At 37.3% G+C, this 24801-nt stretch overlaps 4 protein-coding genes across 6 annotated transcripts; all 4 read right to left on the reverse strand.

Moving 5' to 3' along the window:
* Positions 1–4777: 4777 nt before the first annotated feature.
* LOC119997225 (NAC transcription factor 47-like) lies at positions 4778–6699 on the reverse strand. Its single transcript, XM_038844101.1, has 3 exons — positions 6324–6699; positions 5898–6226; positions 4778–5760 (listed from the first exon to the last, which is right to left on the reverse strand). Exons 1-3 carry the CDS (start codon positions 6484–6486, stop codon positions 5137–5139), a joined length of 1116 nt encoding a protein of 371 aa, XP_038700029.1. The 5' UTR covers positions 6487–6699; the 3' UTR covers positions 4778–5136.
* A 2164-nt stretch (positions 6700–8863) lies between these two features.
* Positions 8864–14074, reverse strand: LOC119997223 (pentatricopeptide repeat-containing protein At5g15010, mitochondrial-like). Of its 3 annotated transcripts, XR_005467985.1 has the most exons (4): positions 11961–14074; positions 11314–11405; positions 10204–10291; positions 8864–9167 (listed from the first exon to the last, which is right to left on the reverse strand). XR_005467985.1 is itself a non-coding variant. In XM_038844100.1 (1 exon), the coding sequence occupies exon 1, from the start codon at positions 13768–13770 to the stop codon at positions 11974–11976; it is 1797 nt and encodes a 598-aa protein (XP_038700028.1). In that variant the 5' UTR covers positions 13771–14074; the 3' UTR covers positions 11744–11973. The 3 variants fall into 3 exon arrangements, 1 of the variants encoding a protein (XP_038700028.1); XR_005467984.1 differs by lacking the exon at positions 11314–11405; XM_038844100.1 differs by lacking the exons at positions 8864–9167; positions 10204–10291; positions 11314–11405 and having other exon boundaries at positions 11744–14074.
* A 627-nt stretch (positions 14075–14701) lies between these two features.
* On the reverse strand, positions 14702–19804 carry LOC119997726 (apyrase 2-like). The gene is made up of 9 exons (XM_038844906.1): positions 19154–19804; positions 18473–18601; positions 18324–18380; positions 18129–18221; positions 16410–16615; positions 16104–16195; positions 15528–15745; positions 15233–15422; positions 14702–15118 (listed from the first exon to the last, which is right to left on the reverse strand). Exons 1-9 carry the CDS (start codon positions 19463–19465, stop codon positions 15009–15011), a joined length of 1407 nt encoding a protein of 468 aa, XP_038700834.1. The 5' UTR covers positions 19466–19804; the 3' UTR covers positions 14702–15008.
* Positions 19805–20124: 320 nt separating this feature from the next.
* On the reverse strand, positions 20125–24682 carry LOC119997580 (aquaporin SIP1-2-like). Its single transcript, XM_038844703.1, has 3 exons — positions 24154–24682; positions 23115–23387; positions 20125–20467 (listed from the first exon to the last, which is right to left on the reverse strand). Exons 1-3 carry the CDS (start codon positions 24448–24450, stop codon positions 20303–20305), a joined length of 735 nt encoding a protein of 244 aa, XP_038700631.1. The 5' UTR covers positions 24451–24682; the 3' UTR covers positions 20125–20302.
* Between the last annotated feature and the right edge of the window lie 119 nt (positions 24683–24801).

A 24801-nucleotide genomic window follows, 5' to 3' on the forward strand; every position in this document is an offset into this window, starting at 1 on the left:
ACACGGCCCACCACACCTCCAAGTAGTGGAGATTAACTTTTTTTTTTTTAATGATTTTAAAGAAACTAAATTCAACACAATGGCTAGGCCAGGCCAAATATTCAGTAGGCCCTATGTTTCTTCAAGAATCCGGGTTTGACGAAGTTCGAACAAGTATAATGTTCAATAGGCCTTGTTTGCTGTAATGCTACACGACCCACCACACCTCCAAGTAATAGAAATTAAAGTCTTTTTTTAATGGTTTTAAAGAAACTAAATTCAACACAACGCCTGAGCCAGACCCAATATTCAATAGGGCCTGTGTTTCTTCAAGAATTCGGGGTTGGCGAAGTTTGGACAAATATAATGTTCAATATGCCCTGTTTGCTGCAATGCCACGCGGCCCACCACACCTCCAAGTAGTGGAAATTAAAGTCTTTTTTAATGGTTTTAAAGAAACTAAATTCAACACAACGCCTGGGCCATACGCAATATTCAATAGGCACTGTGTTTCTTCAAGAATCCGGGTTTGGCGAAGTTCGAACAAGTATAATGTTCAATAGGCCCTGTTTGCTGCAATGCCACACAGCCCACCACACCTCCAAGTAGTGGAAATTAAAGTCTTTTTTTAATGGTTTTAAAAAAACTAAATTCAACACAACGCCTGGGCCAAACCCAATATTCAATAGGCCCTGTGTTTCTTCAAGAATATGGGTTTGGTGAAGTTCGGACAAGTATAATGTTCAATAGGCCTTGTTTGCTGCAATGCCACACGGCCCACCACACCTCCAAGTAGTGGAAATTAAAGTCTTTTTTTAATGATTTTAAAGAAACTAAATTCAACACAATGCCTGGGCAAGACCCAATATTCAGTAGGCCCCTATGTTTCGTCAAGAATTAGAGTTTGGCGAAGTTCGGACAAGTATAATGTTCGATAGACCATGTTTGCTGCAATGCCACATGGCCCACCACACCTCCAAGTAGTGGAAATGAAAGTCCTTTTTTAATGATTTTAAAGAAACTAAATTCAACACAATGCCTGGGCAAGACCCAATATTCAGTAGGCCCCTATGTTTCTTCAAGAATCCGAGTTTGGCGAAGTTCGGACAAGTATAATGTTCAATAGACCTTGTTTGCTGCAATGCCACACGGCCCACCACACCTCCAAGTAGTGAAAATTAAAGTATTTTTTTAATAGTTTTAAAGAAACTAAATTCAACTCAATGCCTAGGCCATGTCCAAAATTCAACAGGCTCTGTGTTTCTTCAAGAATCCGACTTTGGCGAAGTTCGGATAAGTATAATGTTCAATAGGTCATGTTTGCTGCAATGCCACACGACCCACAATACCTCCAAGTAGTGGAAATTAAAGTCTTTTTTTAATGATTTTAAAGAAACTAAATTCAACACAATGCCTAGACCAGACCCAATATTCATTAGGAATTGTGTTTCTTCAAGAATCCGGGTTTGGCAATTAGTGCCACATGATTGCCCTAATTAATACAGAGGACAAAGCTGTTAAGGACATTCCTATAATCCTTTCAAATCTTTGGTTCACATGAAGTGGAATCAAGCCCATTTTGTTTTGTGATACCTAAAATAGGGAAAAATCAGAATCATCATAGTATGATCAAAACAGCAATAATATTTCTAGGGATAAGACCATATCATATATATATATAGCTTCTATATGCGTTTACAATGTTATAGTGCTGTGCTTTTTGTTTGATTAATGGGTATTCACATATCTTAAAAACCCAAGTGTATTTCACATGAATGATTGTTAAGCTAATGGAATTCCACATGGGTATTATGCATATATAATAGTGGAAAAGATAACTTCTTTATTCCATGGGAAAAAATGAGATAAAACATTTTACAGACCCATGAAACCTTATCTACTGAGACTTAAAAGTAATCTTCCAATTCAAACACTTTTAAGCAATCTTTTTGTAGTTTTTTCTACAAAAATCTTTTGAATCATTTGACATGAAACCCCCCCCCCTACTTTCTTGATTTACCATTGTTTTCTACCACCTTTTGACTTTCAAATGGCATCTCCTTTTTGACACACACAATCCTTCTGAGCACATCTTGATTGAACAAACAAGGCTTATCTACCATCCTTTTTTTCCCTTTCAAATTTGTGTTCTTTGTTCCTTTTGGAACAATGTGTCTATCCTTGGAATTGAAGGTGAGGACTGAGAAGCAACTGCTGATTGATCAAGAATGAATGGTTTAGAAAATTGTACTGCTGTGGCCTATGATCAGGTTGGGTGGTGGTGTTACTAGTGAAACTGCAAGAGTTTATGAGTTTCTTTGATGGGTGGTTCAGTATATCCTCATCAACAAGTGGATTTTGCCTCTTTAATTAGTTTGTTCTCCATGTTTGGACTACATGAATTGTTCAATGGAGGCAGCTTCTATGGGTCATCGAATATACATCATGAAAGGTAATACTTCAATGGGTCATCTAATACTAACTCTTAACGTCTGGTTTTGACTTCCGAGTTTGGATCGCGGGGGATGCCGATGTAATATTGCACCAGTCTTTAACCAGTTCATGTTTACAGTCGTTCGATCATTTAAAGTAGATCCGACGGCTGTGAACATGTTAATAGATTTAACCAGTTCATGTCTAATTCATTTATATTTTTTTGTTCCCAAGTAATATGTTGGTGGATGGTAAACATATCCATTTGTGACCATGGATATATAACAATGGGAAGCTCTGTGTGGTTTGGCAACTATCAGATGAGGACCAAGTGTTCTTCGAGTCCGATATTTCATTTTTTGAAAATGTCATATGATAAATTCATTATTGACATAATTGAACATTTTTTCTCGATATATACAATCAAACTATCTTTTAATTAAATTTTAATTCAATTACGCAAACGACTCACAATATTCATACCAGAGAATGCTCTCTATAGTAGTTGTGAAACTAGTAAAATAAATGTAATTTTCAATGGGTCGGTACACAATTTCTTTTTTGTTGAGTCATTTTTTAGATAAAATCACCAAACCCTCTAAACCGTTCAAACTCTTTACTATGACACACATAAAATATGTATGTATCAAGTTGATCTTTAAAAGTTATAAGTTCTACTACAAATCATTTGAATAAAAAGAGGCATAGAAATGATTATTGGGCCTTTTAAGTTGTCTATTTAGATAATAATATATGTAAATTGGATCAGATCGGTGTGGCATGGACTTGGAATACAATATTTAGGACCCAGTTCAATTAAAACCATTAGATTTGGGTTGCATCACAAATTATCAATATACACCTTTTCTTTTGAAAAAATAGGGGCATGTGTCCCCCGGTCTCTATGTAGCTCCGTCTATACATCTCAAGAATAATAGTCTCATAATTTTTTTTTGTAGAAAAAAGGTTTATTGTGGTTAATGTGGGGCCAGACCTATTAAAACAGTGAAAAAATTTCAAGCCCATCAACACAACGCCTGGGCCAGGCCCAATATTTAGTAGGCCCTGTTTTCATCAAGAATCCGGGTTTGGCGAAGTGTTTTTTTTTTTTTTTTTTTAAATGGTTTTAAAGAAACTAAATTGTTTTTTGTCGTTTTCTTTTTCTTTCCAAGCTTAGTGGATCTCCCCATCTTTGCATTCACCTTGAATTATCTGAAGCTTGAATCTATTAACATGTATGTATCCTCTACTGGGTAGCCTTGTTAGTTTCACTTTTCTACATACCGAGGTAGCGGGAGGGCTCTAGGGGCTCCGCAATTCGTTTAAAATCGTAAAGTCTAAAATTTGAATTTAATTGTTTGAGAGGTGTGCCACATCACCCCACATTTTTATTTTTATATTTTTAAAACATGTCTTATATTAGCTTACTCTTTAAGACCGACCTGAACCAGGTCAGTTACAGGAGAGGGTGCACCACAAACATGTGTTGTTATTTGTTAATGGTGCTTGGTCCGCATATGAATGGTGGTTTACATATGGTTCACTTGACCATTCACTATATAACTCAAAAAGACATTTTGAAGCTTGAAATGCATGCATGCGCATCAAATAGAATCATAACCTTGACGAACATATATCCAATTTTGAGTATCAAATCCTCCAGATACGTTAACAGTTCTAATTACAGTTATACGAACCTAAACTCCTCAGGTTTACGTATACAATAGTTTCCTACCTGATGACAGGACAAATTAATCAGGCCTATTATTTGATCCTAAAAGAATTCACCACTAAAACTATCACCAAATCATCAAGTGATTGATTGCATCTACACATGCTCTAGTCTAATTATCAAATGAGAACAAAGGAGAGAAATTAAGCAATGTAAGTCATCAAGATCAGTATTTGGCTCACACTTTAATGATCTTTTTGGTGTTTGTTTTCTTGTGAGTGTCTGTGAAGCACCAATTATATGCCACAGCTTGCATATATTCATTCATTGTTGTCAACTAGTGCCACTTGATTGCTCTAATTAATGCAGAGGACAAAGCTGTGAAGGACATTCCTATAATCCTTCTAATCTTTGGTTTTGTTCACATGAAGTGGAATCAAGCCCATTTTGTTTTGTGATACCTTAAGTAGAACAAAATCAGGATCATCATAGTATATGATCAAAACAGCATTAATATTTTTAGGGATAAGACCATAGCCTATGTATCCAAGCAAAAAACATATACAATGATATATATATATAGTGCTAACCTTTTTGTGTGATTAATGGGTATTCACAAATCTTGAAAACCCAAGTGTACTATACATGAATGATTGATAAGCTAATGGAATTCCACATGGGTGTATGCATATAATAGTGGAAAAGATAACTTTTTTATTTCAAGGGAAAAAATGAGATAAACATTTTGCAGACCCATGTAACCTTATCTACTGAGACTCAAAAAGTAATCTTCCAATTCGAACACTTTTAAGCAATCTTTTTGTAGTTTTTTCTACAAAAATCTTTTGAATCATTTGACATGAAACCCCCTACTTTCTTGATTCATCATTGTTTTCTACTACCTTTTGACTTTCATATGGTATCTCCTTTTTAATACACACACAATCCTTCTGAGCACATCTTGAACAAACAAGGCTTATCTACCTCCCTTTTTTCTTTTTCTTTTTTTCCCTTTCAAATTTGTGTTCTTTGTTCCTTTTGGAACAATGTATCTATCCTTGGAATTGAAGGTGAGGACTGAGAAGCAACTGCTGATTGATCAAGAATGAATGGTTTAGAAAATTGTACTGCTGTGGCATATGATCAGGTTGGGTGGTGGTGTTACTAGTGAAACTGCAAGAGTTGACGAGTTTCTTTGATGGGTGGTTCAGTATATCCTCATCAACAAGTGGATTTTGCCTCTTCAGTTTGTTCTCCATGTTTGGACTACATGAATTGCTCAATGGAGGCAGCTTCTGAATCATGTAATTGCCGCCGCTGCTGCTACCGATGTTTCCGCCATTACTGAAGAAGGCCTGGTCTTGTGTTGCAGAGCCGCTGTTGAATGCCGCAGTTGAAAAATCAAACCCAGTTTGGTTTCCTTGATCGTCTGAAAGAATGTTACTCAAATATGAGTAATCCATGGCATCCAATAAGTTGGAGAATGAACAAGATTTCTGGGGATTAAGCCTGTTGTGGCTAACAGAGCTTTTCAAGGCTGGTAGAGGGGGATAATCTTGCACAAATTGCTGCTCTTCTTCTTCTCCTTCCTCTTCTTGACCACTTGCTGCAGCTGCCATTGATGGTGTTGAAACATTGGATTTCTTGTAAATTCTGCAGAGAACCCAATGGTCCAACTGGAAAAAGAAGAATAGAACCAATTGGTTACTGTTCCATTGAATTTAAAACAAAAAAAAAAAAAACAGACAAACCCAATACTTAATACAAGATGAACAATTAAAATGTGTAAGAATTTGGAAATGACAATGCTCACCCTCATGGGACAATCTTTGGACTTGATTGGTTTGTTGTTGTGGTTATAGCTAAGGGCATCTGCAAGTCTATATTCATGCATAATCCAATCAGTCTTGACACCCTTTGGAGGCCTTCCCTTGTAGAACACAAGAGCTTTCTTTACACCAATGTTTTCTTGCATTTCTCCGCCGCCACCGGACACCGTCGCTGATTTCATGATAATCTTGTCTGTGCCGGTGGCCTTCCAATACCCGGACGCAGCTGCTCTGTTAGGCCTAGCACCATTCGGGTACTTCCGGTCTCGGGGACTAAAAAAGTACCATTCTTTCTCACCAAAGGCAGCCATGGCTGACGATCACCAACAAAAACAAACAAGAACAATCAACATGTTGTTTGGTCATAAATTACTACTCACAACAAGAAGGAAGAAATAAAAAAAAAGCACCTGGTAAGTCCCAGGGATCAAACTTGTAGATATCGACATCGGCTATGATCGAAACAGGGAACGGTGTGGATGTAACCTTTTTCCTAAGATAATGAAGAATGAGCTCTTCATCAGTAGGGTGGAACCTAAATCCTGGTGGTAAGCTTGATTGAGGATTCTTCATGTTTCCTACAACAACTATTTCTAAACAAACACACCAAAAAAAATATTTCAAACCAAGATTTTGTCAAAGCCAAGACTAAAAGAGAGAAGGGAAAGAGAGAAGAGGGGGTCTTGAAATTTTGGAGAGAGGAGGAAAGGGTGCCAATTTATGGAGGTGGAAACTTTGTCCTTTTATGGGAAAAGCAAAGTTAAAGAGATCAGGCCAAAGTAAGAGGAAGAAGAAAAACAGTTTCAAGAATGCACACACATAAGATGATAGATATAGAGCAAATGGGGTCCCCATGGAGAATCATATCCAGCTGGGGGGTGTGAGAGAGGTAATTGGTTTCTTCCCATTTTTGTCTTCTTGCCAAAATCCTCCACCTATAGAACTATAGAAAGAAAAAACATGGCGGCTAATTAGAGGATGAGGTTTCATCTCATGACATCACATCCTATTGAGATCAAAACTGGACACGTGTCCTATCACTCTCCTTGTCCAAATTGGAGGTTAACTTAGACCACCATCAGCCATCCACGTGTCCCAGTCACCATGCCTTGAGTCTATAGACAACTGACTAGCTTTTTTTCTACTTCAAGGATTAAGTGGCAAAAACAAGTAATTATATAATGGTTGTTTGTTAGGTTGTGAATAGTGAATTCTTGTGGGAAGAGGAGGAGGTGACCTCATACAATGAACTCAGACACCAAAGTAAAAAACCAGAAAACACAACACCCATAAAAGGAAAAAGAAAAAAGAAGAAGAAAGATAGCAGATAAGTATTAGGGTTAAGGAATGTTCTATTCAATCTCTTCTTTTTTTTCTTTTTTTTTTTTTTTGTGTGTGTGTGGTGATTTTCTGCCAACTCTCTTTTGAAAAAACAAGGGCTTAATGATTGATGCATCCAAGGTATCAAAGGTACATAAATATAGCTGTTATATTCGTAAGTAAGTGGCTCTCATGGTCATTGACTGTGGACTAGAATATGCTCCCATTGAACTCATTTGACAGATGATGAGCTTGAAAACTACTGGAGACCACTCACTCTCATGTGGAAACACTAGCTGGAACTGGAAGCTTCAACCATATAAGCTTTACATGAATCAATGCACACACAACACATATATGACAATTTATAGCTGTAAAGCAGTGCTTGAAATTTAGGGTTCAATAATAGTTTGTTAGCAGAGAACAAGCATACTAAGCTTACTTGGTATATCATCACTCTTTCATTTCTTCTAATCTTTTGGTGTCTTGATGATTTGTTTTCTGTTTTTCATTTTCCCAAACAATTTCCAATTACCCTTAGCTATTTTCCGTGTTTTCTAAAATGGGCAACCAAACATGTTTTTTGGGGTTATTTTTTATTTTCCGGAAAATGAAACCACAAACCGAACGTAAAAAAACATACCAAACAGGACCCTTAGGGATAACTGTGGGAACATGTGTGAGGGAAATTGATGAGTAGGACATTGATATTTCAAGCATTTTTAAATTTAATCTGACATATTTCTTTTCATTTAATTATGCAGTTCTATCTTGTCTCACTCTCATCTAATTTGAAAACAACACCAATTTTTCTGTGTGCTTGTGTCAAGGGACCACCGCCGACACATTAACATGGACAAGAACCTACAAGATAAGGGCAGGATCAAGACTTGAACAGGGTTTAGGGCACGCGTGCAATTTTTTTGTAGGTGAGTTTCTGATTTAGTCAATATAACGGATACCAAACAAGTATCTCTTAACACTCATGTCTAAAGTCTTAACCAAAAAATCAAGACCTAGTCAAGCTAGATTATGGAACCTGCAATATGACAATGCTATCTTCCCTTATATTGAGATTAATATAACACGTAACAAGTTCGTTTACGTGAATACTATGCGATTATCTAAGTATGCATGCTGTGAAGCAGCCAGAAAGCGTCCCCCAAGAAACCCAGAAAGTAGTACTTTTGACAGTTCAAAGCAGTATATATATATATATTGTTTGCACCAGTAAATGCCTCCATAAGCTAAGATGAGTATTGAATTTAAAAAAAAGGGAAGGGAAAACAAAAAGAAGTTCCAAAATCTGGGGAGACTTTCATCAAATGAAAATGAGGTCAAAGGGGGTAGTTAAGCAACGGAGGAGGAAGAATGAGACAAATTTCGTATAGAAAGAGATGAAAGATGGGAGCATATTTTTAAACTATAAAAGAATTAGAACCAAAAAAGTAAAAGATTATCCACAACTCTCAATCAGTAGGATATATATCATATTATATCTATCCTTCAAAAGATGCTTTTGTTTGGCTGATGGCTTTACGTTATGTTTTGTATGCATGCAATAGTAGGAGTAAAACTATGAATCTTATGTCATCCATGATGCAAAATAAGAGTATCTGGGATTTTCAAAGTCTTCCACCAACATATTTCTCCATTCCCATGCACTAGATAACTTGTTAAGCTCAAATTCAAATATTCACATGTCAAATTTATAATATATAACAAATATATCATGTTGTCTTCAAAAAGAATGTCGGTTGCCCATAATTTATGTCTCTTCATCTCTTGACTCTAAAACTCAGAGATAACTGAACAAGGAAACCAGTGGTAAAACCATTATGAGAAAGTAAAGGTATTATACCTCCATGTTCCAAGATTATAATAATATTCAGATTCCTCTATCCTCTTAATGTGGTGTTTGACCTTCCTTTCACCTGCTCAGATTAAAAAAAAGTATTAAAGCATGGATTGTAATTCTTTCACCACAAGGTTATGGCATTCAGACCCTCAACACCTAAACTAACATGGATTGGTTGTTACATCAAGTCCATTAAGAGGATTTGACTGAATTTAGAGAAAAACAGTTTGACTAGTCAAGAAGCATGCAAGCATGTATGAATAAGCATAATCCAGCTGATTTTCAAAGCAGGAAAAGTTTTGATTGTAACCCTTGTAGTTTTCCACGTGTGCTTCACCTAACCTAGTGGCTAGCAGCTATTTCACGTCCAATAAGGATGCACCAGATTTCGCATGCGGGCATTACATAGTGAGTTTGGCCTAACCTGGAACTGTATGATGGAAAACAAGGTCATGGAATATCTTGTGTTCTTATCAACAAATGCTTTAACAAAAGAATGTAGTATATTTGGTAATTCAGAATGAAGAAGTATTTTTCTTTTAGTCTCACAAGATGAGCGTCCGTATACACACTTTCAAAAGGCAGTTGCATATATTCGAACTTATAAAGTAACTTATTATTCAACAGATGAACATTTGGCACAGTAGTAGAGTTGTAGGGGTACAACCTAAAGATCACATGTTCAATTCTTGGAAACAGCCTCAACACATTTTATGCAAGGGTACAACCTGTTTGTCCCTAACCCCGCCCACCACGGAAACCTTGTGCACGAGAGGTGTTTACCTTTTACCTTACTGTTCAACACAATTTACTAATGTCTATTGTCATTTTTTGGGGCATTCAAACAAACCAAGTATCCATATAAAGTAATACACTGTCACCACATGTTTGACAAACATAAAATCATGAAACAGTGACAAAGTGCTACCCATTGGTCACAATTCAAAAAATTTTGAAAGTCTCCTCGCAATGCTAGGGTATACCTACCTCCACTGCGGAAGCTTGTGCACGGGATTGTTTTAACCCCTTTTCTCAAAAAGTTTTAAGTATTAATATTTGACGTAATAAACAGAAAACTGAATGAATTTCAGCACTGTATAAATTCTAGTTACCTTAATCAGGCTCAATGCTTATCTCAGATCAATCCATTTATAGTCAGGAACAGCTTCAGAAGATTTGCCTCAGCGCGTGAATCAACCTCTGAAAAAAATGCAGGGAAAAAGAGATTATTCTCAAAAGGAAATCAACACCCTTCGATCCTCATTCACTAGAACCAACCAAAACAAGAGAAATGAAATCAAAGTATCAAACGACCCCCCTCCCCAAAAAAATGAAGGAAAAAAGAGAAAAAAGCGAAATAAAGCAACACTGCAGATGTTGATGATCTAAGAACAGTGAGCATCACCATTTAATTACACAAAATAAACTTTTCGAATTCCTATCCTCCTAAGGTGAGAAAAGGGCTATGATCAGATAAACAAAATGTCAGTGGGAACTCCATTGGACGCAGATGGATAAATGAATACACAACCAATTCATATGTCCTAATCACTATAGCCAGATCTTTCACATTGAAACATTTGGCAAAATACTTTGGATTTGCTACCAAAGAGACATTATTGCAAGGGCTCAAAGGTCAGTCTTATTTATAGGACAAGTCTGCAAAGCAGCCAAGAAACAAATTCTTCATAAGTAATAAGAGAAATACGAAGAATATCATACTGAGATATGAGAATCACATTGTCTAACATACACAACTCTTTGTAAAGCATAAACCTCTATCATGCTCAATCTGTAAAGCTCATGTGAAGGATTCTGCCACAAAATGTCTATTTATAGAACAAGACTGCAAATCAGCCAAGAAACAAATTCTTCATAAGTAATAAGAGAAATACGAAGAATATCATACTGAGATATGAGAATCACATAGTCTAACGTACAAAACTCTTTGTAAAGCATAAACCTCTATCATGCTCAATCTATAAAGCTCATGTGAAGGATTCTGCAACAAAATGTACATTTTGAAAAAAAATGAAAAAGATCGTTTGCACAGAAAAAAGACACCAAGGGGGTGCCGCCATTATGCGACAAGAAATGTCAGAAAGTCCTAGAAGAAAGTTTATCCATTATGTCCACTCGGTTAACCTAATTCTGACTTCTATGTTCCACAATAACAAAATTATAAGTTGCCAAACCAAATGCCACAGATAATTTTAAGTTACCTCTCCTCCAAACGCCCTTTTGCGTGATCATATCTCCAGCAACATTCTTTGTTTGCTCACAATTAAATGTCACCGATCATCACAGAACATCTCTATATAGTCAATTGAATGAAATCCCATCACAAATTATTCACATTAGCTACAAGAATCTATTCTCAGCTTTTTTTTTTTTCCAAAATCAAGCAATTAAACGTCCTTATCCCCAAATTCACACAGATGACTCAAATTTTGGCTCGCCTACATATCTTTGAGAGAGTGGATAGTTGAATACATGAAAAATTATCCCATAACAAAACATTTCAAACTAAGAAAAATAAGTTCTTTGACTTCAATGCGGATGAGCTCTAACTTCAAGTGCAACCAAAACGAAGACCATGAGAAGGGGTTTTTTCTTTTGGTGGAGATGGGGGCTGGGGGTGTTTCATAAAGAGAAAGTAAAAGTGTGCACTGAGGGCACATGTCGTAGAGAGTTCCATTCATTGTCATAATTAACTGGAAGCAATCAAGTAATTGGGCGGAATTTTGTATACATGATGTAACCAGAGAGCTGTATGAAGGTGCATGCGTTTGGTGGAGACGCAATGCTGTACAATGCTGGCTTGCAACAGTCATGCGATACACAAAAAAACTGCAACTTTGAGACTTACGATTCATGAGAAGCTAATGGTCCCAGAAAGAGAAGCCACGTTCTCTCACAACCATTCTAGTTTCAGGTCGTCGCACGAAATCCTTTTTCTGATCAGTTTTTTCAGAGACTGCCCTGGTCTGTTTGCCTGACTGACCACGACCTGATTGAGTATCTTTTGACTCTTTAATCTGACATTCGGTAATATGTTTATTAGCTAACCAAGTCTGAATCATATCATCTATCTTTGGTTCGAGCAATAACTGTTTTTCCTTCATCTCTGTGTAAAATTTGTATGCTTCCTTCAACTTTCCATTCAAGAAGAGTCCATGTATCAGAACAATATATGAGCCACGATCAGGACCTAAGCCGCTTTGACAGATCTCATTCCACACCTTGAAAACACTATCAAGCTGGCGCCAACGACAAAACTTCCTGATCAACATAATATAGGTTTCAATAGTGGGTTGGCAGTCTATTTCTCTCATCTTCTCTAAAAGAACAAACACTTCTTCCGCTGTCCTCACCATACGCAAGAAGGCATGGTAAGTCCGTATTGTAGGAGAGAGACCACGCCGCAACATCTCTTCAAGAACCTCTCTGGCCTCAACTATTTTTCGTGCCCTACAAAGAGGCTTGATCAGTGAGTTATAAGTAACAACGTCAGGAGCTATACCTTTTTCTTCCATTGTTTTCACCAGATTGAAGGCCTCTTTTACTAGCCCACCTTTCGCAAGAGCATGAATTACTGCATTGTAAACTTTCCTATCCGGAATGATTCCCATTTTCTTCATCTGTTCGTAGAGCTTAAACACCTTATATAGGTTACCCGCCTTTGAATGACAAGACATGATGCTTGCATATGAGACAACATCGTAGCGAATGCCTCTCTTGCCCATCTCCATCCACACTCTCTCTGCTTCTCGTGGACTTCCAATCAAGTTACACCATCCATTGAGTACAATATTAAAGCTCTTCGAATTAAATGGAAAAACATCTTTGTTGCAAAACAGTAAGTGCTCAGCATCTTGCACATTCTTGTACCGACAAAGTGCAGATAGAAGGCCGTGAAACTCATCCATCCCCATATCAAATTTAAACCGTTTATATGCATAGAAAGTGTTTATAGCACGAGCCACATCATGCACTGCACAATATCTCCTAATCATAATCAATAAAGTATGTGGCTTGACAAGGGACACACCAGTCCTAGACCCTTTCATCTCATCAATCAATGCCCAAGCTGTATCAAACTTTCTCATCTTCCCAAGAATGGATATCATTGAGTGGTACTCCCGCACAGAATGGGCATAGCCTGGCTGCTTCCCTGCCCACAAGAAGAATGTGAACGCTGTCTCCCAATCATTTCTTACCCGAGAAAGAACTTCATCCACTAACTCCTTTGTGGCTCTAACATCGTATTGCTTGTTTTTCATCTCCACTCTATTGCTACCCAGTTCTTGCAATATGCCCACAACAGTATTTATGTCGCGAACAAGACCTTCATCTCTCACTCTCAGCTGTTTAACGGCATCATCTTTCAGTTCCTCCCCCTCTTCGTCATCATCGTCATCACCATCATTATCACCATCCTCATCACCACCATCATTTTTTCTACATTCTTCTTGTAACCTGGGATTCGCTGTTGCACTTGGGAATTCTAGATTCGACATGGAGAAAGAAGAGGAAAAAATCGAGAACTCGGAATTTCTAGCTTCGATGATGGGTCTTGCGCATTCGACCGATCTCGTATAGGTGAAATTGGAATGCGTTCGAGCAATAATCGAAAGAATCCATGGCGTCGTCGATCTTACGATTCTGATTCCTCGCATTTTCTTCGTTAAATGAGATTGTGGAGACAGAATATAGAGAGAAAAATGTAAATATTATATATCGATAATGGAGCAGGAACTGTTTGTAAAAATGTCTGAGTGAATAAAACCAAGCTTTCTCTACGGGACCGAAAGGAAACGATGAGTTGACAACGAATCAGAAATTCAGAATGGGACCTCTATCTGAAGACAGTAGAAGAGAAATTATTCTGTCATCTAACTCTTTCGCGGACTTTACTCAGCAAAAGAGAGTTCGAGCGCGGATATACTGAGTAATGCACAATCGGGGCCGGGGAGCTGCTGTAATTTCCCGTTATAATGCCCTTCATGGGTAACAAAAAATTGCCATATATTTTTTTATGTTGAATTTAATTTTTATTTCAAATAAAAAAATATATTATTGGATTAGTTACAATAAACACTACATATTTATAATTTTTAAAAATGAAAAAAATTTATTATCCAAAAGGACATTACAATGGGGCCTGTTGTAATAAAAATTACCACAGGGGCCCACCCCTCAATACAAACATTGCATTTTTTGAGTGTAAAAACCAATTTTGACGGTTTATGAAGAACAAAACAATACGAGTCTTTAGTACAAAATAGACGACATTGAACCCAAAGTAGATAATATTGATTATTGAGTCCAAATATTGTATATATTGATTTGTAGTCTTTCTGAAAATAAAGTTTTCTTATTTTATTTTTTTTTCAAAGTAGAATATTTAACTTCTACTTCTACTTATAAATTTTGCCAAAATGATATATATCCATAATTTTCCTATCCATAAATTTACATAATCTAGATTAAAGAAACCACATAAGCATGCGACATATTTATATAATTTATAAATGTGTAGTGTTTCTGTAAATTTTGTAGCCTAGAATTGCCATTGGAAGCAACAAAAAAAAAAAAAACAAGAACGGATTGGTAAATTGGTACTATAATATTCTTCTTTAAAACGAAATGAACTAATTCAATTCAATCAAACTGACAAGTGGCAACTATAAATCAGAATAATTTGCAATGTGATTACAAATAAAGAACAAGAGAATTTTCTATTAAAGTATTCCCAATATATATTTAGACCTAAACCTGATTCGCGATCCAATTTTAAACATGGAAATGCTCTTTATACGTGGATTCTTCTTTGCGAAGAGTTGTCGATGATGAACGGCAAGTCATTGAAACATTCAATAGGTGATTCAAGCTGATGAGCAATTTAATGTCATGTTCATGATGACACAGCCTCTATTGCACTGCCTAGAGGCCAAGCTGCTTCTGCAAGGAAATTTTGATATTGAACTTTCTTCACTAACGTAATTTCTTGCCAAGGATCGAGACCTGTCCAGGTAGAGTGAACATAAACATGATTAAATGTTCCCTAGCACAAGTTCCTACAGTGAAAATGATGCTTAATATATGTGTATCTTACGACTTAATGTAAGCAGAACTCACCAAATCCATCGACAAGCAATGTATACTGGTAAACAAGATCCATGCACAAGTATGGCAGGTTATCCACCTCCACATGGGAATAGATGGACTTTGCATCGTCAAGTTTAGTTTGGCAAGCACGCTTTGCTGCATCTTCAAAATCCGCGGGATGAACTTTTGCAACAGGTTTATTGATATCAATAAAACCAGCCTGTAAGTAAAATTAGTCAAATTAACACTGCCACACAGGCAGGCTACGGAAAAAAGAAATTATTATCCGTTAGTTCAGTAGCAACAAATCTAAGTATAAAAATACCTCTGCAGCCCTATCGAAGAAAAATGAAGCAACAAATAGATGCTTCTGTCCATCACCCCCTCCACCATTCCAGATTCCACCGAAAGTGCATTTCATGTGTGTGCATACTGTATCATTGACTCTCAGAGCCTTTACGGCTAAACTCCTACATCCATCCACATTGGAGCCAGATGAAGAAGCTGATGCCTTATAAGACTTTCCCCCATATTTGTAAGATCCTACAAACAAAAAGTAACAAAAATTACTTTATCCATGCTTCTGTTGGCCATCCAAGTAACACATTGGCCAAATTCATCCTTCTCATCCCAAAAGGATTTGCAAATACAACAACAGAAGTTCAAGAAGAAGTATAGCAAAGAAAAAAGAGAGAGTGGGAGAGAGATGATCACACATGATAAGAGGAATGGAGGCTGATAGATTGTAACTGAGGATGATTACACATGATCACAATTTGATTTCAATGTTTATAAAAGACGGATTATTTTTTAATGAAAAAAAAAGAAAAATTTTACTCAGCAGCACCAGTAGGTACCAAACCGTCTGCAGAGAATGTTAAGCAGCTCAAATTTTACGTACCATCATAACCGACCAAGATGCACGGATTGCCAGACTCTTCAGAAAGCTTCAAGATCTCTGCTCGTGCCGCTAATAAGCCATAGTGCAGGTAACTGCATATGAGACTCCAAATCCAAATTACTTTCTTGAATGATAAATAACCACAGTAATATTTGCTACTGAATCAATTGCTACAGAAACGAGAGGACCCAACAGCAGCAGCAGAAAAGGTCCCTCGATTTATAGCTGGCCCCAATAAGTATTAGAGAATGAAAAAATCGGGCATTGAAACAATAAATCAATTTAGTATCAGAGGGAAGCAAAAACCTGTGAACATAGAGGTAATAATTTTTTCCCTTAAGATACATTTTCTTTACATATGCATCCTCCCCATCCAATATCCTTGGAGCCTTGGCAGCATCCTCCTCTGAGATAGCATATGCCATTTGAACAGATCCCCCTCCAAGATCAACCACTCCAACCGTATCTGAATACTTCCTCCCTACATTCCCTAAGAGAGAGTTTATTGTCACCTGCAAGTCAACAAGAAAGTCAAGTAAAAACCGAACCAAGTGTTATTGATAGTATAGGGTATGATAGGTAATTACCATGTTATTGTCATTAACCAAAGCAAATGGTCAGTAATAATTCTGTTTCATTAGAAGCTTATTCAGGGCAGCTGTACTGATTCCCATCAAGAATGAATGGAGAATCATCAGGTGGTTGCAGCTTTGAAAAATAAGCTACTCTGGTTACATTGTTAACGCAAGATAAAACAATGTCCACAAGAGACCCCCTGTGTCACATATATTCTTTGATCAAACCATGAAGGGGAACCAACCAGGGCATATGGCTATAGACAATACATACGAGCCTACTCAAAAGTTATGGACTTCATAGAGATAAACTCGGAAATCAGAAGTACTGTGGCTCTAGGAGCCAAGTGCTAACTACAGATGGAAGCACTAGAGAGTTGATTGTCATGCTCAGGAAGTCCAAGATCGTGAATGGAAGAGTAAAAAAGATATGTACAGGCACGACCCCATTGGCCGTATGACTTGAGCTAGGCAGTCAATGTTCGTATTAATAGGTTGATGAAGTACCTCCAAAAAGGTTTACAACTAATAATACCAATTGTGCAATGGGAAACGCGTGCGACATGCTGCCAATAGGAGAGCAGACTTACTCATTCATCGCATACAAGTCCTATACAACTATTACAACCTATGATACCCGGACACTTCAATATACCCTGCCATACCCGTGTCGGGTATGGGATCCGCGTCGGATCCTCCAAAAATTTTTTGGACACTTCGTTTTCCTTTCCTTCTTACAATTCTACCCTTTAGATGTCTAGACTCAATTAGAAAGACAAATTGTATGCCTTTGTCCCAATTCTTCCATATAAAGCACTTTAGAATATATTCATCAATTGTATAAGAAAACTATTTAAGTTATTAGTTGATAAGATTGCCAAACTTCATGTGATAAAAAAAATGTATCAAAAATAAGAAAATCATTACAAAATTACATTGAACCTAACATAACATTAATATTTTATATAATAATCCTAACACATATTAAGATAATGTACCCACTACATGTATCCTAGTTTTTGGACGGTGCCCATGTACCCATCAATTTTCAAATTGAATAGCCTGACACTCATATATGTACACATACCCGACACCAATACCCAAGTTTAGGTATCATAGATTACAAGTTTACAGCACAAGGAAATTTCTAAGTTCTAAAATCACAACACATTACATGTTTAAACCGAGTATCTGAATGCTCCTTTCTTTTTCTTTTGAAGGTTTATGATAAGGACCCAGTTTCTATCAGTTTACTTGCACCCTCTCCTAGGGACCACATTAGTCCTTTTAAATAAGTCTCTTTTCTTGTTTCATTTTCCTTTGGTTGTGGAAGAGGGAAGACAACTAGGGATTCAGCCACATATTGCACTGAAGCATCAGTAAGAGTATAATAAGATGAACAAAAAACCCCAGACAAAGTGCAAAAATAATTTGTTGATCTGCAACTTACCCACTGATAACAACCTTCTTGACTCCCGTCCAGAACAGTAACTGACTTTGCATCAGATTTGAAGGAGCTTCTATCTTTCAGAAGATCTCTAACCTTCATAAGGGACGTTCACAGCTATTCGAAGTAAGTATACAGGAGGGTAAAAAAAGCATTAAATCCAATACAACTATACAAGTCACAACAAAAAAAAATTACCGCTTGCAAAATTCTATCAGATGAATCACCTCCCAATGCCCTCAACCCTGCAGTTGCCTGTACAAACATTAAGAGCTAAGTAGAGTAATTATGAGCACAATGCATGCACAGGCATGTAGTGCCACATTATGTATTTAATACTTACTCACCCCAACTCTAACTGGCGTCTTGGGGCGAAATTCTTTGGGCACAACACTTTCTGCTTTATCAAGCAGGGAAACAAGAGACAGTGCAGCAGCCTGTGGATCCTTCGGGTATGCACTTAAACCCGGTTTAATCTAGAAAACATATAAAACCAAAGTAAAATAAGATGCGTGCAAAACACAAGTACAGAGAAAATAACAAACAGTAGACAACTAATGACAGGGGGAAATAAAAATGCCAGAAACAAAGTCTTTGCTAAGAAAGAAAGAGAATGAAATCAGCCACATTAAACAAGCATCATTCAACTAATGCCAACAAGTATACTTTGCAACCCAATTAAGAAATTTCTGCTTCAATGGGAATAAGCACTCTGTATATGGCATGATTGATATCTAACAATTTCGTATATATCAGGGATGGTTATTTAAACCTAAAGCATGGTGATGGAACTATGGATCCATGTAAATGGAGTTACAATCACTTAAACACAGGATACATGCAGGAGAATTTCCACGCACGGAATGCTCGGAATTCAAACACATTACGTGATTCATCAGAACAACAATCAAACACTCAGATCCAATCTCTAAGAACAAAACTTTCAAGTACGATTAACTTTAGACACTAAATCACAGCAACAAAATTGGATTTTTCCGAAAGGACCAAATCAAAATCGACATTGATACCTGAAGGAAAAGCTCGAGATCCTTGCCAACGGGGACGAGATCCATATTGCTATCAAAGCAAAACACGTGAACCCGACTCCCCGAACTTCCGGCGTCAAAAATAACTGCATACCTCCAGGGAGACCCCACCTTGGGCGACAATTTTCGATTGTTAATGAAGACTTCCTCGATGACCGAATCAGTGGTCCAGCCGGGCATAAGGAATAATACGAAGACGACAAGGAATAGAGGAATAGAAATGACAAGCAAAACGCTTCGATAACGGTGGATTTTGTCAGACAAAGACTCATAGCGAGGAGGACGTTTGAGCATCTTGTCGTCAGGGGACTGGTTGTGATCGGGGTGAGGAGGAGAGGTGGATTGTTGCTGACCTGCCTCGAGGAGTAATTCGGCGGAGGAAGGTGTTCGGTACCGGATCTGGCCGTTACCAGCGGTGGCAGGTGCCTTGAGGGACTGGACCGCCTGTTCTTGGTTGGGATCCAGCTCTCCTAACCTTATAACGGTATTGGAGAAACGTTGATGATGTGAAACGACAATGCCGTTTCGTATTGAGTCGAGTGTCAGTCCGTCTCTCGCCAATGTCTTTGTACTGCGAGAGGAGAAGAGAGGATGGCTCTTCTTCTCGGTCCGAACTTCCTGTAAGATCCAGATTTGATATTTTATTTTATTTTATTTTTACACGTACAAAGACTGGGTTTATTGATTTATTCTAAAATATATTATATTTCTAAAATATATTATATTTTATTAAAATGTAGTCTTTGAAGTAAAGCGTGAGAAAAAGTAGTCCCTCTTTTTGGTGGTGGGTTTTTTTGGTAACGAATTATTTTTAATCAAGAACGACATCATATAAACATACCCTTTAGACATTCCATATAAACCTAAACTCGTATCGTCGGACCCGTGACAACAAGGTAAATTGATCAAAATTCAATGCAAGACCACAAGTGTATTGCTCTTAGTGACGAGTGAATAAAGAACTTCCTGAATTCATACGGTCTAAAAAAATGCAAACATAAAGAGAGACAATATGCAGTACTTACCATTAAAGAGAGAAACTTCACTGGACATTAACAATACCGTCCAGATCTTAAGAAACAATACTTATTACATGAAACGTTTGAAGCTTATCACCTAAACTGTAGAATATTAGGCTTTCTTTGCTTTCTTCTTCTTGGCTTTGATAGCTGGCTGTGGAACAATCACGCGGAAAATCCAGGCAGCCAATATTGCTCCGATGAAAGGGCATATCCAATAAACATAAAATTGCTCCCAAGTGTTGTGCCAGCCGCGAACGTACGCCCACCCAAACGCCTGTGAAAAAAAAACCCTTACATTTGTAGTTATTCGAGTAGTCGGAAGAAATGACAGATCGATCAGAAGATTATTAAAACAGTGTCTTCTAGGTGTTGTTAATGCCAATTAAGCAACAATGTATTGACTGTAACAGAGACTTCCTGCAAAAAAAAACTGACATTACCAAATTGTGCAGAGCTAATAAGTACCAGTGAAAGTCAAAAAAAAAGAAGAAGAAGAAGAAGAAAAGGATGGATACTCACCATGCAGACATTTCTTATCAGCTACTTTTTTTCAATCTAATCAGCAAACATAAATCTAAAAGTACTAGGCCATGAGAGCTTGTCAAAGTATATAAAGTAACCCTACCTGGGATAATAGCATCTAATGGGTCATTTGAAAAGATTTCCAAACCATAAAATTTCAGACCATAAAATTAGAAAGATTTCAATTTTAAGAAATCTTTTGAGAATGTAATTAACTTCATGCATTTCCTTTCCAGAACCAATCAGTGCGTGAAACATTCGAGTTTCGTAGGATCCTAATTTCTCTCCCGTTTTTAGCTAAGCTGTTCTTCAAAATGTAAGGCAAAATGCTATCAAGAATTTGAGACGCTGCAAAAAAAGTAGGTCATAGTCACATGAGCTCTATAGGCAAAGCTCCTGGAAGTTTCCAGAACAAACAAGTAATCATCTTCAGCAGTCTCAATTAACGGAAGTTAATATTAGCAATGACCCAACAATGCACCAGGCGGAATTTGAACCCAAGACCTAAGTATAGGGCTAGCCCCAAAATTCTGTTGCCTATTCACAGCAGCCGAATACTATCAATGAACAATATTCAGGTCTTAGTTACCACTTTGACTCAACACCCACCAGCACCATCATGCCAACTTCATCTTCAATTGGAACCCCATTGTCACCTACAGGCAGCATTTCGCCAAACACTACCAAAAACCCCAAACACGAATAAATCAGAGAATAACTAATTTCTATCATCGTCATGGATTTATGTAGCAAACCCCTAAACTGTTTGGTATCAAGGCTTTGATGATGATGCCAGCCTCAAACCTTCAAACCTACATCCTCCACAATTTTCATTGAACAAAGAGTAGTTTTTCAATCATAGAAGCTTTATCAGACATCTTCACTTCTACATCTGCTCTGCAAATTAGAGGATGGATCCATCAAGCTTTTGAAGACAGAAAAGACACCTATGGAATAGCCTTGCATTGTCTGATAAGAAAAATATTATCACAAAACCATCCTTGCAGTGACTGGATCTGTTTGATCCCTATTAGAAGCAAAGAGCAAAGGGCGAACAAAGACAAAGGTCTTTCGTTTCCTCTCTTTGTTCGTCTATCTGAGGAAATGAAATAAATGAAGAGAAAAAAAAATCATGGTGATTTGACCAATTCTTTAAATAACCAGTAGGGTATTAAAGAATAGTAAGTTAGTAACTATAGGCCCACCAAAGTTTCACCTTCCAACTAAGACACCTGAAAAGGATTCATAGAACAATCCGATGCATGTCATGCTCATCTGATAGAAAAGGAAGTACCGTCCCAGTCAAAATTCAGGCCTCCCCGATTGCTATAGCCACATGCCTCTTTGTATAGCAAACTTAGTAAGACTAAGAGTCTAAGACACACATATTTTTATAGAAAAAAGGGGTACAAAACCAGCCAAAAATTCAGATGTATGAACTATGAATGCATAAGCCACGTATCTTACGTAACAAAGAACTCCATGACACGTATATGCCACGCTTGCCAAAATTACAAGAATGCAAAATTAGATAAAGAAACATGCAGAAAATGCTAAGTTACAAAAATAATATATTCGTTTTAATCTGAACTGATCTGTTATGAATCTCATCACTTTTTTTAAAACACTTGCATTAATTTTTCTAAGAAGAAATATAAAACATTGCCAATATAAAATATGCTGGTCTTCAATTCATATACGCTTTAACATCAATAGAAAATGTCAATGGTGAAGCTTAATTTGACGATCATGTTGTTGTCTCCCGACAGTCTATGTAGCACGGACACTCTGTTTTGGTCAGAGTGTTGGACACGGACACGTCCCGACACGCTCAAAATACGTCTGGGACACGTGAATCTGAGTATCCGATTTTTATTTTTTTTTTAATATTGGACACGTTGAGGACACGTTGGAGACACGTTTTTGTCTTTTATTTTTAATTTACTGAATTATTTTTTAATTTGTTATAAGATATTTGATTTTTTAAATACTTTAATGAGTCTTATATTATGTTTGATTTTTTAAATACTTTAAGGATTTTTTAATTTGTTATAAGATATTTGATTTTTTGAACTATCTTAATTGAATTATATTATGTTTTAATGTATTGTTGTTTTGGACCATATTGATTGAAATGAAATATATGTATATATATAAAAAATATAAAAAAAATTAATCAACGTGTCCGTATCCTACTTTTTGGAAAAATCACGTGTCCGCATGTCCGTGTCGTGTTGCGTGTCCGTGCTACATAGCCGACAGTTAATATGTACAAATTCATACTAAAAGAAATACGACAAAAAGTAATGATTGTTGCATCAGTAGAACATATGTCCAGAGTTGTGGCAACATAAAAAATGGACAAGGGATGCAAAATAAAAGCCAGGTGGACTACTCACATTTGCAGGATTCATAGAAGGCCCGGTGTAAGCTGACCCTGCAACCACCAATGCTACAGTTGCCATAGCAAGCAACCACGCCTTGAATATCAAGCTCCGAGGACCCCTAAGGATAATTACAAGGACAGCAAAGGTAATAAGAAAAGTCAACACCCCTTCAGCAATGGCTGCGGTATGCACGTCAACCTTCAGAGAAGGTCCCCCAAGCATGTGCTTGTACTGCTTTGGCATCACCTCCATGATGGCCAGAGCACCACCAACAGCGCCTGCTGCCTGTACACAAAATTATATACTAAGAAATAGCTGTCCAAACGAATTAAGTATCACACAATCTGTTGCTCAGAAACCTCTCTTTTGCGCAGATGTATCATTCCATCCTTGTGTTCCAAGAATGTTTGGTAAAAGTTTCTTCCTTTTTGAATAAATCTAGTTTTTACTTAGACAAAACCAAAATACATAGGTCAATAATAACATTGTTGTCTAACCTAACAGTCCAAGAATTGTTTCTTGACAGATTGACATTCTAAAACATTTGCTTTTCATTTTGAAATTCCTGGCTACAACAGAAATCAATGAACATAATAAATAACAGGACAGTAGTTCATACGTATTGACTGCTTCCACATATCAAGCTAAGTAAGACATGAACTTTTTCCTTACAAAAACAAAGGCAAGGGGAAAATGCAGAATCAAAAAAGTGAAAAACAGTGATATCGAAAGTAATTTTTTTTTTAAACAAAAGAACTTCAGTAACATAAAGTTAAGCCAACCCTAAAGAAGTAGACTTTAGAGAAAACGAAAGGATCACACATACAAAAGGCCAAAGTTTGGTCCAAGACCCACAAAGAAGTACACTTAAAAGAAGCAACTGATATACAAATCAATTGAAACACACCGCTATTCAGCAGGAAAATGAATCATAAATAGCAAACAAGACGAAACATGCACAATTAGGGCACAATTCAGCCCCATTTGATATATACTACACGATATAGACACACAAATATTCATTATAAATGCATTTTGTAAATGAATATACCTGTGCTGGGAAGCGGAGAGCCATTGAAAAGAGGCTGTCTCCGCCAATACCGGCGGCGTAAAAGGCGGCAGTGCCAGTTGGGTTGAAAGTGGCCCCACCAAACGCATTCCCGATCAAGCTAAAAACGAAGACAAAGACGAACACAATAAAAGTAGTGATAAAGAGGGAGGCGTAAACCACACCTTGCACCCCAAGCGCAGTCGCTATGACGGACGTCTGAACTCCAAAAGTTGAAGCACAGAAAACCCACATAAACGTGAGCACCCCATCAGCAACGGCAGACTTTATTGCACCCATCTTGAGTTAACCCGTCCCGCCACAGCAAAAACAGTGAGTGTTTATGCGTTTGTGGGTATGCAAATGGCGGCGCCGGCGATGAAACGCAGCAGGTGGAGGGTGAGAGTCCCTCTGCTGCTTCTGCTTCTGCTTCGGAAATTGCGGTGTGATTATTGCGAAAAAAAGTCGTTTCTTTTTCTGTTTTATGTACAAACAAATTAAAGATGGTAAATTGTTAAGTGTAACGATTTGCGAGTGACCTACCTACCTAACCAGGAGAGCTCAGGCTGAGATAAGATCACTAGCAGATGCGATTATTGTGCTTTCTTTTTTTATTTTCTAGATTCTAATTAAAGGAATTTATCCAAATTT

Source organism: Tripterygium wilfordii, chromosome 4 (assembly GCF_013401445.1).
Source record: "Tripterygium wilfordii isolate XIE 37 chromosome 4, ASM1340144v1, whole genome shotgun sequence".
In the NCBI taxonomy this organism is placed as follows: Eukaryota; Viridiplantae; Streptophyta; class Magnoliopsida; order Celastrales; family Celastraceae; genus Tripterygium; species Tripterygium wilfordii.